Here is a 13810-nt window from a genome sequence, read left to right as displayed (position 1 = left end):
GCCAATCTGATCTCTGACCTTACTTGATTTGCAGTCTAGTTGAGAAGCTAAGTTACTCACTGTTACCAGTCAATGGGGAAGTCAGAGTGGACTCACAAAAGTAAGCACCACAGGCTGCAAAAGAGGTAGAGAATGAGGGTTTCCTCATTGGAGTAGAGGTGGCTTTCCAAACCTGATTGTACATCAGAACCCCCTGGAGAACGTGTTAAAAACACGTATTTCTGGATCTTACTCCCACAGATTCCATTTCAGCAGGTCTAGAGCAAGGCCTATGGATCTGAACTTCTAGAAGTCTCCTAGGCCCATCTGACAATCACCCAGATTTGGAAGCACTGACATGCAGAGGTGACAGACGTGGGTTTAGATTGAAGAGCTTCTGGGCCAGTAGAGGTGGCACGGATGGTAGATACGATCTAGAACAAGGTTTCTCAACCTCAGCTCTACTGACATTTTAGATCAGGTTGTTCTCTGTTAAGGGGGCCGTCCTGTGCATTAAAGGACATTTAGTAGCATTCTGGGCTTCTACCCAGGGGGTTCCGGTAGCTTCCCCTCCCCCAAGTTGTGACAACCAAAAATATTTCCAGACATGGCCAGTATCCCTTAGGAGGCAAAATCACCTCCTATTTGAAAACTACTGATCTAGAGAAGGCTAACATAGTCAAAGAAGGGTAAAGAATGTATTTTCATGGATTTAGATCCAGGAGCTATGTGATGAAGGACCCCAAAACTGGTACCTTCCACCCTGCAGGCCCAGCCTACATGGCTCATTAAAGGCAGGAGGGACCTTTTGTGGTCATGCAAACAGAAGACCAGGTATGACACACTGAAAGCTGAGTGAGGAACAGTTCTGGAACTTACACATAGGACAGTTTGAAAAAGTTCTCAGCATCCACAATCCCCTCTCCTTTTAGAATCATTCTTTTTAAAGAAGTGGTATACCTAGCTAGGTCTGTGAGCTGAGCTTTTCTTTTCTGTGGTGGGGAAGCAGAAAGGAGACAGATCTCTAGGAGGTCACCAGAGCCGGTGCTCATGTCACAAGCCCCCCAGCTTTGCTTGCATCATGTTTTCCAAGCCTAAGCCCTAAGATCTCTGTTGGGTGTCATTTCTCTGCAGAACAAAGTGTTCATCTACCGAGGGAAGGAGTATGAGCGAAGAGAAGATTTCCAGATGCAGCTGATGAGCCAGTTCCCCAATGCAGAGAAGATGAACACAACCTCTGCCCCTGGGGATGACGTGAAGAATGCCCCAGGCCAGTGTATCCTTGGAGAATGGCCCAGCCAGGGCCAGGAAAAGGCCCACAGAGCCCCACCTTAGAGCTTAGAAGCTGCTGCCAGAATCATGCAGTGGTGCCAATGTCAGTGTCTAGTATGGTATCCAAAGAATCCATCTCGGGAAATTCTAAATGTTGTGCTCATTGATTAATTCACTCATTCATTCATTCATTCTCATAGTGAATACTATAGAGCCCTGGCTCTGTGCCAATCATTGTGCAAGACACTGATGATCACACTCACAAAGTGGTCCTACCTTCAGGGAGCTCATAGTCTAGCAAGTAAAAGAGACAGTGAACAACTAACTGCACCATTAAATATGTATTTGTAGAAATGGGATTAATGCCAAGAGGAAGCCATGCAGGACACTGTGGGAGGGCAGAGAAGGCTTCCTTGAGGAAGGTAATGTCTAAGGTTACCAACAAGCCAAAGGTTAGCAGGAGGTGGGGAGAAGGGCCCAGAGAGAGGGAAGCACAATCGTGCTCACAGGCCTTGAGTGGGAAGGAACACAGTGGCTTCCAAGAACTGGAATGGCACCTTACTTCTCTTACAATAAGATCAAAACTCCTGATCAAGGCAAGTAGGTTTTTCACCATCTGAACCCTGCCCCCCTCCCCAGGATTCTTCCTTCCCTTTCTCATGTCTCTTTGGCCACACTGGCCTCGTTTCTGTTGTCTAAACACACCTAGCTGGTTCCCTCTGGACCTATGAATCTTCTGTTCCCTCTTCTCGCCATGCCCTTCCCCCAACCCCTTTCTTACCCATCAGATCTTAACTTGGTGTCACTTCCTGGAAGAGCTTTTCCTGGTCACTCATCTAAAGCGGCCTTTTCTGAACTCTCCATGAGCCTCTTATCTCACACCCTGTCTGTTTTCTTTAGAGACTTGATCTCAATCTGTTATCTTTTGTGCTTTTTAAAGGTCCACATAAGCTAGACTATAAGGTCTGGGAGGGCAGAGACCTGCACTGCCTTGTTTGCTGTAGTAAGTCCCCCCATCTCCCCTTGTGCCCAGCACAAAGCAAAAAAAAAAAAAAAAAAAAAAAAGTAATGATAATAAAATACTTGTTGATTAATGGAAAGGGAAACAAGAGAGAGAGAAAAGAGAGATAAAGAAAGAAAAGAAGGAGGGAAGGATGCAGGGAGGGAGCCAGCTCACTGAAGTCTACAGAGGAGGGTATGGGGGATATGAGATGATGCCAGTGAGGTGTTCATAGGTCCAGGAGCTGACACTGGGCAGGGGGCAAGACTCCTGGTGGCAGAGAGCACATTAACCCAAGGATCAGGCAGACGGCTGAGTGGTGATGTATTAGCCCACCCTGGCTCCCAGCACCACACCCTGTAGCACAAATTAAGTTACAGCCTTTAAAATGGGGTTGACAGGTTGCATGCTGGTCTGCTAAGTCTGCCGAACCGTAATCCAAATATTTTTCCCTTGGGTGATACATATTCATCTGTAACCTTTTCATTATGCTCACCTGCCCTTCATGCCTGCTCTACCATGGTATTTGCAAGAGGAAATGCAACTAGTCCTGGGGCTGACTGGTTACAAATGTGATTTTGGTTACAGGCGAGACAGGAGATTAGCACTAAGGCCCTTCTTAAGTGGGCTCGTGGTGTTGAATAGCTCCATGGCATTTTAGCTTGGGGTGAAGGGAGACTACGTGTTACTAGGTTATCTCATCATATGCAGGCCTGATTTAGTAGCACCAGGAACCAGGTTGAAAAGGAAAAAGGATTGACATTTGCTAAAAGTCCTCTTCATGCCATGAATAGATTGAGTGCTTTATAACCATTATTTCTTTAACCCCCAAATAACTCTATGGGATGGGTATTATGTCTGTCCTATTTCATAGAGAAGGAATGTGTAGGGCAAAGAAGTAAAGTAGTTTTCCTAAGGTTACAAACCTAGTTATGGAAGTGAGATTTGAACTCCAAGATCTATCTCAAAGTGTATATTCTTTCTATAATGCCATTACTTCCACTAAAATTAATGAACAGAATGTTCTTTATTAGCTGTTCATCATGTACCAGGCATTTTTCATGCATTGTTTCATTTTATCCTTATAGTAATCCTATGAGTTGGGTATTATTACTCTCTGCATATGCAAATAAGAAAACCGAGGCTCAAAAAATATAAGCAGCTTGCACAAGGTGCTGAAAACTGATGGAGCTAGGGTTTGAACCCAGATCTCCTCGTTGCCAAAACCTGAGCTCTGAATGCTCTGTCCTCTCACCTTCACTAGTAGAAAAGCTAGCAAGCAGTTTTGGAAGGGCAACACATCTCATGTCTTCTCTTTTAGGTAACCAAGTAGGGGAAGACATTTGAAAGCTAAGGCCTCTTAGTTGAGTGTCCTGTCTCCCACATTCCCTCTGCCCAAACCTTGGGGTCCCAGTTCCATGTACAGACTCAACATGTAGTGAGACAGTCCAGCCATGCATCCTCCTGGGCATGATTTAAAGGCTCTGGTGTCACTAGTTTCCTCAGGACAGGTTTGGATTCTCCTCCTGGTCCAAGGCCAATTGCTAAGATCAGTGGATGTGACTTAGAAGCCTCTCTAGAACAAGGGTTGGCCAACTTTTGTATAAAGGACCAGATAGGAAATATTTCAGTCTTTGTTAGTCATGTGGTCTCTATGTCATAACTACTCAACTCTATTGTTGTAGTGGGAGAGCAGCCATAGATTGGCTGCTACATAAATGGATTGGTGTGGAAACCAAAGTGGTTTCCTTCCCAGAGAAGGGAGCTGTTGGCTATATGGCTTGAAAAAGAAAATGGTTTTTCTGAATATTACAGAAATCCTTCCAGTGAGGTTTGTTATTTATCTAAAGCATTGTGTTCTCTCTCTGTCTCTGTCTCTTTGTCTCTCTGTCTCTCTGTCTCTCTCTCTTTAAGGAACTCTCATTTAATGTGGAAATATTCTGCAGAGATAAAACAATTAAATTCACAGCATACTAATATGGAGTGAGTTTATCAGAGGGGGACAATTGAATTTAACTTGGAATTATATTTTGGCCATTTCTTCTGTATGAAAGAATCATAGCCTTTGCCATCAAAAAACTCACAGTCTGGTGGGGAGGGTCTGGGAAGGGAAAAGACAGGAAGCTGGAGAGATAAGAGTCCTAAGTATAGGCAAAATGCTGTGGAGAGTCAAAGGAAGGAAACGACACCTGACTGAGGGTAAATTGAATACTTACGGAGCCTGTGATATTTGACATTTGCCTCAAGGGCTCACGGGAAGAGGGGGTGATGTGAGAAAATATTTCAAGCAAAGGGCATAGTAGAATCTTTTGGGAAACCAGAGAGAAACTTTGAATGCCAGAAAGAAGAGCTTGTGATTCCTTGGTTGGCAAAAATTCCAGGCTCAGGGAGAGTTTTTGGAGTTGTGGTAATCATTGGGTGGAATGAAGGGATTAGAGATCTTGGATACCTGAAGAGAGATGAGTAAAGCAGACATGAAAGGCACGGGAAGGGAAACAGGGGCCAGGAGATGGAATCAGTGATGACTGGTTTTGTTTATTTGGATTGCCATGCTATCGGTTTAAAACGAATAAAGGTCTAGAATAGGCAGACGAAGCTCCCATAGCCTGCGCCCATGGAAGGCATCACTAATCAATCATAGAACTCTTTCCCACTCAGCCTGGACATGGCCTCACAATCCTGCCACAAGCAGTTACTTTCAAATTTTCAGGGCTGGAATGCAAAATGATATCCATTTGCATGCTCTAAAGCAGTGCTTCTCAAACTTAAAGATGCCTCTATATCACATGATGCTCTTATAAAACTCTAGACACTGATTCATAGGTCTGAGGTAGGTGTCACCATTTCTTATAATTTTTTAAATATTTATTTATTTTTGAGAGAGAGAGAGAGCATGGGCACAAGCAAGAGGGGCAGAGAGAGGGGGGACAGTGGATCCAAAGCAGGCTCTGCACTGACAGCAGGGAGCCTGATGCAGGGCTCGAACTCATGAACTGTGAGATCATAACCTGAGCCAAAGTTGGACACTCAACTGATGTAGGCACCCAGGTGCCCCCCAGACTCATCATTTCTAACAAGGCTTCAGGAGATGCAGATGCTGCTGGTCAAAGGAACACACTGAGGAGCAGTCTAGGGTCAAAGAACCCCAAGCGTGTGGTTAAAAGACCCAACTACAGACCTCTGTTCTGTTCTCACAAGCTGTGTGACCTTCAGTAATTCGCCTGGCCTCTTTGACCTTGATGTCCTCATCTATAAAGGGGGGAGAATTACATTAATAACACTGCTGAGTGGAATTGGCGAGATGCAAGGAGACCATGGGGGATATGCTATGCAACTGACTGAGAACTATAAATTCATTATGGTATTACAGTTAGTATAGAAATGATAATGATGATTAAGGACCACTGAACAACTGTTAGCAAGGGCTGAGCCCTGGGATGGGCTTACAAGTGACAGGCAATTCTGATAAGGACCATGATGACTACTAACTTGTCATTAGGATCTAGTTGGCAGCCAGCAGCCTGAGGTCAGTCATTCAATAAAATCTTGGCCCCAGGAGGGCTGTCGTGGGAGGTCTCAACTGGGAACTGTCCCTGCAGCCCACAACACGTTGTGAGCCCTTAACTACAGGAATCCCAGACATCCAGTGTTTCACCGTCCAGCCTGTCTTGGATGAACACCCAAGGTTCAAGAATAAGCCAGTGCCTGACCAGATAATAAAGTAAGACCCACAGTTCATTTGAAGAAGGGATGGGGAAGAAAATCCCATGGAGCTGTCAAGCTGAGCTGGTGGCAGGACAAGCCCTGGTGCCCTCCCAGTTCTTTCTCTGGTTTAGCCAGCCTTTTATTTCTTTTCCTCTTGGGAAAAGAATGACCCCTCCAGCCCAATTAGCAATCTGGGTGCTGTCCCTGAAAAGGCTGAAGCCAGAGATGGGAGGAACAAGGCACAGTGAAATATCAGGAAGCAGCAATGACATTTCATTGAACTGGAGGTGGAGAGCCTGTCACTCAGGTGACAGAGTGGTTCCAGGGAATGCATAGCCAGAGTGTGTGGGCTGGGCAGGCAACAGGCAGGGTGAGGACGGGGACAGTGCTCATACTGAGCACGTTCTTCCAAAGGGACACCTTTTCAGCATTTGTTGAGCTTGTGCATTGACAGTGGATGTGTCCTGACGATGATGAAGGGGCAGTAGAGAAAGCAGCATAAAGGCAAGGTCTCCCTCCCTCTGTTCAGTAGCAGATTGTGAGGTCAGTGATGGGGCCATGAGGCAGGGGGCCTGTGGGGCACACCTCGGAGCTGCCCAGTTTACCTTCCTCAGACCCGGGGTACCCAGTATAGCACCTCGAGTGCCTTAGAGAAAACCCTCTCCTCTGGGAGGACAGTGGGAAGCAGGAGCTCTTTGTGAGAAGGAGTCTGTCCCAGCAGCCCCACACCAGTGCAGAAGGCTGAGCAGGTATAGCTCAGCTTGGGTCTGAGCCTCCCCCCAACCTCTTCAGCCAGGCACTGGGGCAAGAGATAACAACCATCCAGCTAGCACCGTGCCCTGCCGGCCCCGGTGTTAGAACCTCCCCAGAGATTCAGGAAGAGTGATTTGGGGGGTGGTTGGGATAACTAAAGAAATCTTTGGAAGATACCCCTGGGACATTAGGCTAGGACCGTAGGCATATCTAGATTCTTCACTGAGGTCACAGAAATGATGACCTAGGTATGGATTAATGGTAGAATTCCAACTCCTTGGTACTCTAAGGGGTATTGTGTTCTTAAAGGACATGAGACCTGTTTAGCTTCTCAATCACCTTACAAGGAACACCTGATTTTAGTTTTTAATGTTTATTTATTTATGAGAGGTAGAGAGCACCTACAGGGGAGGTGCAGACATAGGGGAACACAGACAATGTGAAGCAGGCTCTATGCTGACAGCAGTGAGCCTAATGCATGGCCCAGATTTACAAGCCTCGAGATCATGACCTGAGCAGAAGTCAGATGCTCAACCAACTGAGCCACCCAGGTGCCCCAGGAGCACCTGATTTTAAATGCTACAATTTTAACTGCCAGACCTGAAGTTCACTGTAGTGGGCCTCCCCTGACAGCACAAGGTCAGCTCAGGTTCTGTGTCAGCAACCTGGCATGCTACCAGGAGTCTCTGCCTCTTTCTGTCCTGCAGCTTTTATAAATCCAACTACGTGCAAAAGTTCCACTACTCCCGACCTGTGCGCAAAGGGACCGTCGACCCTGAGAATGAATTTGCCGTGAGTATCTTCAGCAGCCTTGATCATTCCCCAGGGCCACCCATCCCAACCAGAACAGGTGTCTGTCAATGTCAGAATGGGAGGGCATTTGATCCAAAGCAAAAAGAAGTAAAGCTAACATCTACTGATACGATGACACCCATTCTCCAGTCTTTTCCATCAGGTTTGTTTTCATTTCTTGAACCTCTACACTTTCAAGATACCATCCAGGCCTTGTGTGAGGTGTACCTTTCAACCACAGGGTACTCAGGCATTTCCAGAAGGCAGGGACCCTCAGGCTAAGCAGGAGTGTTGATGAAGTCAAACCTTCCAGGACATACTAATAAGAAGACACAGTGATTTCAGTCCCCAGTGTCCACTGTGTGCTTCCCAGCAAGGATCTGTCTTCTAATTCTCACGACTGGCAGAAGGAGGATGCTCTAAGTCTCTCCCAGCTCTTTGCCTTAGACTGATTCTTCAAATTTGGGAGCCACTTGCCCTTTCAGAATGTAGTGAACAGACTTGCTGGATAAAGGATTCTCAGCTGCATATTTTTTCTGTTCATCACATTGAAGATTTCCTGCCATTCCTTTCTGGCCTGCCAAGTTTCAGTAGATAGGTCTGCCACTAGTCTTATTGGTCTCCCTTTATATGTTAGAGCGTGTTTATCCCTAGCTGCTTTCAGAATTTTCTCTTTATCCTTGTATTTTGCCAGTTTCACTATGATATGTTGTTCAGAAGACAGGAGTGCTGATGCATAGGGGCACTTGTACCCCAGTGTTTATGGCAGCACTTTCAACAATAGCCAAACTATGGAAAGAGCCTAAATGTCCATCAACTGATGAATGGATAAAGAAATTGTGGTTTATATACACAATGGAATACTACTTGGCAATGAGAAAGAATGAAATATGGCCTTTTGTAGCAACATGGATGGAACTGGAGAGTGTGATGCTAAGTGAAATAAGTCATACAGAGAAAGACAGATACCATGTGTTTTCACTCTTATGTGGATCCTGAGAAACTGAACAGAAGACCATGGGGGAGGGGAAGGGGAAAAAAAGGTTAGAGAAGGAGGGAGCCAAAACATAAGAGACTCTTAAAAACTGAGAACAAACTGAGGGTTGAGGGGGGGTGGGAGGGAGGGGAGGGTGGGTGATGGGTATTGAGGAGGGCACCTTTTGAGATGAGCACTGGGTGTTGTATGGAAACCCATTTGTCAATAAATTTCATATTTTAAAAAAAAGAATGCAGTGAACACTGTGACCACCCCTCCACCCCAGAAAATGCAGATAGATGCATTCATTATTGCTTAAAAATTCTGACTATTCAGAGACCCCAGGTTAAAACTTTCCAGGCCTAAATCCAGGGAAAACTTAAACTTCACATCAGGAAAGAATTCTTAAGGGTAAAGCGGGAGTATGTTTCTGGGTCTTGCAACATTTATTCAGGCTCTGGGTTGATGAGAGGTTTGGGGGCCTGGCTGGGTTCTTGCCAAACTTCTCTAATAGCCAGGTTTCCTAAGTGTGTTTCTTTTCTACCCTTGCCACCCCCTGCTTATGGGACAGTCGATGTGGATCGAGAGAACCTCTTTCATAACTGCATACAAGCTTCCAGGGATCCTGCGCTGGTTTGAAGTGGTTCAAATGTCCCAGGTGAGTCTACAGGCCCTCAGGGAATAGTACATCTCAGGAGCCCTTTAACTGTAAGAAGGGGACAAGCTTTTGTTCAAGGCCACTGGGGAAATGCTAGAATTCCAATGCAGGAAGGGACCTGAGGTACCATCTGGATTACCTGCTTTCAGATTTTTTTCTTAAGCATCAGGTAAACTGAAATGAAACCTACATAGAGTCCTGTAATAAAGCTGATGAATGGGAGCTTCTGTGGTTGGGTGCAGCGAGGAGGCAGAGAGCCTAGAACACCATCCACTTAATCATGTCCTCATATCTTTCTATCTCAGCAGCAACTTAGGGCACCTCTGAAGAATCCCACTATGAACCCATTTTATAGTTGGATAAACTGAGGCTCAGGGAGAGGCAATCACACAGAGGCAAAACACCGGCTAGACTGCAATTGTTTGAATATGTCTTTTGTGTCTCAATAAACTTCAGGGTCTCCATGTCCTCAAACAGCTAAGGATCTTGCAGCTCCCAGGATGCCAAGGAAAGGCCAGGGTGGTTGTGAGGAAATTTAAAAAGTGGGGACATATTCAGGGTGTCTTATTCATTTTATTCATTTAACAAATATTTAATAAGTACCTAACACATGTCAAGCACTTGAAGATTTTTCAATGAAGCTTACATTCTAGTAGGAACGACATACTGAAAAGTCAAAGTAAATATAATAATGTCATGGTGATAACCAGTTTGGAGAAAAATAAAAGAAAGGTGGTGGAGGAGAGATGTTATTTCAAACAGGGTGGCCAGCGAAAGCCTCCCTGCCAAAATGGCTTTTGAGCAAAGGCCTGCAGGAAATGAGGGAGTGGACCACACAAATATTACAGAGAAGGACATTCTAGCATTCTAGCAAGTACACAGGCCCTATGGACAGAACATGATTGTGTCTGATTCAGGGCAAGTGAGGATGAGTAGGAGGAGCCCGATACCAAGTCCTGTAGGACCCTGTAGGCCAGCATAGGACTTTAGCTTTTCTACCGAATGCCTTAGAGCCACGAACAGAGGAGGGACGTGGTCTGACTGACGTGTTCAAGCTACTGTATCATCAGCTTGAAGCCATTCCACTCCAGCCTTTAATGTCCCCCAGCAGCTTGATGGCCCTCCAATCTCCTGTGCACAGGCTTGGCCTAGACCTTAGGAGAAGTGTAATAATGATTATGACATTAGCAAACGTTTATCAAGCATATGCTAAACTGTTCACATGCATGACCTCATTTAAACCCCTCAACAATGCCGCAAGGTAGACATTATTATTCTGCCATTTGATAGATGAGGGGACTGATGTACAGGTTATTTAAGGTTAGTGAAAGAAGTGAGATTTGACTTTCACCTCCTATATCAGATATCTCAACTGGATTCCCTCTGTCTTTCTTCCTGAGCATATCCCTAGCCCATCCCAATGATAAGCAGCACCATGGAAAGGAAGAAACTATTCATGTCCTTTACTCACGGGACACATTGGTACATGATAAGGTTTGACAGGTGTCCCAGGCACTGTATCAAGGGCTTTAAAGCATTATCCCATTTAATCCTCACAAAACCCTGTGACATAGATACTATTACTAATCCCATTTTTGAGGTAAGGAATCAGAAACTTTCTGCTAATATGTAGCCTCTACCCATTGGCCCTGGCTGTGACCTATCCTTTGGGGGTACTCTTTTCCCTGTACCTGCTAGGCCATGGGCAAACCGTAGGAGGTCCTGCTGCGCTCTCTGCCCTCCCACCCACCCTCCACCCCCATTATGGTGTTTCTCCTCAAAGCACCCATCACCCCCTAAGAGACTACATAATTTTCCCATAGGTTTATTTTTAATATCTAGAATTTTAAATATAATAACATATTAGAATATCATCTCTACTAGAATATAAGCTCCAGGAAGAGAGGTTTTTGTCTATTTTATTCCCTACCACATCTCTGAGTGCAAAAATTAGTTTCAGGCACATAATTGGTGCTCAAGACAATTTGTTCAGTAAATCCATCAATAGTCACTCAATTAATATGCAGAACCCCATAGTATCTGAGCTGGTTATTTTTTTTATGAACTCAGGGTTGTGAATTTAGGAAAGAGCCAGCATTTTTGTTTTGCTTTGTTTATACTGGTACCTTCTGATATAAGGGTGGGAAGACCTCCAAAAAGTTTATTGCAATCAACTTTTCTCTAATAGCCTCCCCTCAGTTGGGTTACCAAGAACTTCAGGATGTCTCAGACATAAAGGTTTCATGCCTGCCAAGTGAGCTCATTTTCAAAAAATTTGGTTTTGTCTTGTATGAATTTGTATCTCTGCTGTTTCTTCCATGAATTGTCAACACTATGGGACTGTTTGTATACAGCCGTGTTTTCTGATGGGATTCAAGTGTCAGTTCTGCATATTAAGGGTTCTTTACTTGTTCTTGGCCCTGAAAACATGCAGTCTTTACAAGTCACCCCAATCTGGGGATCAGAGACCCATATTCAACTCAGGCATTAACGAGCTCTATGATATTGGACAAACACTGTATTTCTGGGCTTTAGTTTTCATCACCTGCAAAATAGAGACTAAAAAACCGTGGAATTGCAGAACTGAAAGGTACTTTAGAGGTCATTTAGTCCAAGAGCTGCAAAATCAAAAGCCTTCAGAACCCAGGAAGATAATGTAAGTATGTAAAATAGTGACATCAAGACAACAGGGAGTGGCAGAAGCTGTGGCAAGCTCCCTCCAGGTGAATTAATTTTTTTAAAAATGAGAACTCACATACTGGCTAAATGATAGACTTCTCCGGGCCCAGATTGGCCTATCAGTCTCCAGTGTGCAAAGCCATTCCTGGTTTTTGTCCAGTCCCTTTATTTGCTTATAAAAACACTGAAGTCCAGAGTGGGACTTGAAGTGTCAAAGTAATCAGTGGTAGGAGTAAATGATGCCTGTCTCATGCAGCTCGTGGGATTCCTAAGAGGATTTAGGAGGGTGAGATGAGAGAAACGCCTTTGAAGAATATGGAATTCAGCCACTTGATTGCAAGGGATTACCATCACTTCATCTTTTGGCTGATGTTTCTCCCCCTTAAAACTGTTTCCAAAGTATTTTCTCCCTGATAATTTATTTGCCCCTCACAGCAATTTGGGCAAGTGTTACACAACTATACTGCACTACACTGCAGAAAAGGAAACCAAGGCTTAGCTTAGAAAAGTGTCCAGTGATCCAAGAGGCTGACTGAATCCTAACAGAGAATTTAAGGCAAGTTTGGTAGCAGAGTGTGAGCTGTCTGTGGTGGGAGAAGCTCACCTTTGGAATCAGGAACACCCCTGTCCCTGTTTCCTCCCAGCTCTGCAGTCATCTGCCCTGGGGCAAGTGACCTGACCTGCTGACCTGCTGTGGGGGGAACAAAAGGAAAGTGTGAGAGTGTTATAAGCCCAGCCTGGGCTAACACATAGGAGGCAATCAGTAAATGGAGCCGGCTCCATTATCATGATCAATGCTTTTATTCCTGTTACCAGCCCCTGACATCCAGGCCTCCCACCAAATACATAACCCCATAACTCTGCTGAGAGCTGTATATTCAGTCGTAGGTGAGAAACCCAAAGAATGTTCATTCTCATTCTCTGTTCCTGATGGTTATAATGAGGCTAAAGACTTAGGGATTCAAAAATAGCTTCAGAAATGAGGGGAAAAGCCAATCAATAGGACTTTCCATTTTTAATAACTCACCTTAAAGCCTGCGTGTTTCAGACATGCCAGGCTATTGTTGAAATCCAGGTGTGGTGCTGGGCTGAATCCAAGTGGTCCTGACAGATTTTCCTTAGAACTCGGTCTAGACCTCAGCTTTGTAAAACGCTTGCGGGGCTGGTCTGTGTGCTGCACCAAAATGAGACCCAGGGGTGCAGCTTGTGGCATATGGACTGCAGCCCCCACCAACACGAGCAGCCTTCACCTCAAGTTCATTTCCCTCGTATGTGTGTTTGTGTGTGCGCACGAGCGTGTGTGTGTGTGTGTGTGTGTGTGTGTCTGAATGTTGACTGTGCCAATGTGATGTGGCAGGGGGCAGAAAGAAACAGAGGCATCTACCCTTTTTTGCTGCAGAGAGCAGTCATCCTCACAGAGGTTCAGAAACACGGGGTAAGAGGCTCGGATCTCACAGATCCAAGGAAATGGTTTAAGAGGATGACCAAGAACATGGCTGTAGAGGCTGGTTCTGCCCTTCTCATATACACAGTAGTTATAACTAGCAGGTGCCCATTTTTTTTTTTAAATTCCAGTTAACATACAGTGTAATATTAGTTTCAGGTGTACAATATAGTGATTTTTTTTTCAACGTTTATTTATTTTGGGGACAGAGAGAGACAGAGCATGAACAGGGGAGGGGCAGAGAGAGAGGGAGACACAGAATCGGAAACAGGCTCCAGGCTCTGAGCCATCAGCCCAGAGCCCCACGCGGGGCTCGAACTCACGGACCGTGAGATCGTGACCTGGCTGAAGTCGGACGCTTAACCGACTGCGCCACCCAGGCGCCCCCAGGTGCCCATTTTTAAAGAACTCTGCTATGAGTCAAGTGTTGTATTATCTAAAACAATCTTTGCTACTTCCCAGTGAGGCAGCGACTATATCACCATCATCTCACAGATGAAAAAATGTAGGGTCCCTTCTTCCAAGAAGTCTTCTCCAATTCCTTGGCCCTTT

The 13810-nt window shown here is 45.2% G+C and overlaps 1 protein-coding gene across 2 annotated transcripts in view; it reads left to right on the top strand.

Moving 5' to 3' along the window:
• Nucleotides 1-13810, top strand: part of DOCK2 (dedicator of cytokinesis 2) — a 422892-nt gene that overhangs the window by 393149 nt on the left and 15933 nt on the right. For both annotated transcript variants that reach the window (XM_047091278.1, XM_047091279.1), the window contains exons 41-44: nt 1114-1255; nt 5891-5972; nt 7417-7501; nt 9049-9135. In XM_047091278.1, the coding sequence (XP_046947234.1) occupies nt 1114-1255; nt 5891-5972; nt 7417-7501; nt 9049-9135 (396 nt within the window). The remainder of the gene's footprint in view (nt 1-1113; nt 1256-5890; nt 5973-7416; nt 7502-9048; nt 9136-13810) is intronic.

This window comes from Lynx rufus, unplaced genomic scaffold, assembly GCF_022079265.1.
Source record: "Lynx rufus isolate CCGP_SWC_20201006 ecotype Redwood Valley unplaced genomic scaffold, mLynRuf1.p SCAF_1, whole genome shotgun sequence".
Taxonomy (NCBI): domain Eukaryota; kingdom Metazoa; phylum Chordata; class Mammalia; order Carnivora; family Felidae; genus Lynx; species Lynx rufus.
This window is presented reverse-complemented; position numbering and strand designations above follow the sequence as displayed.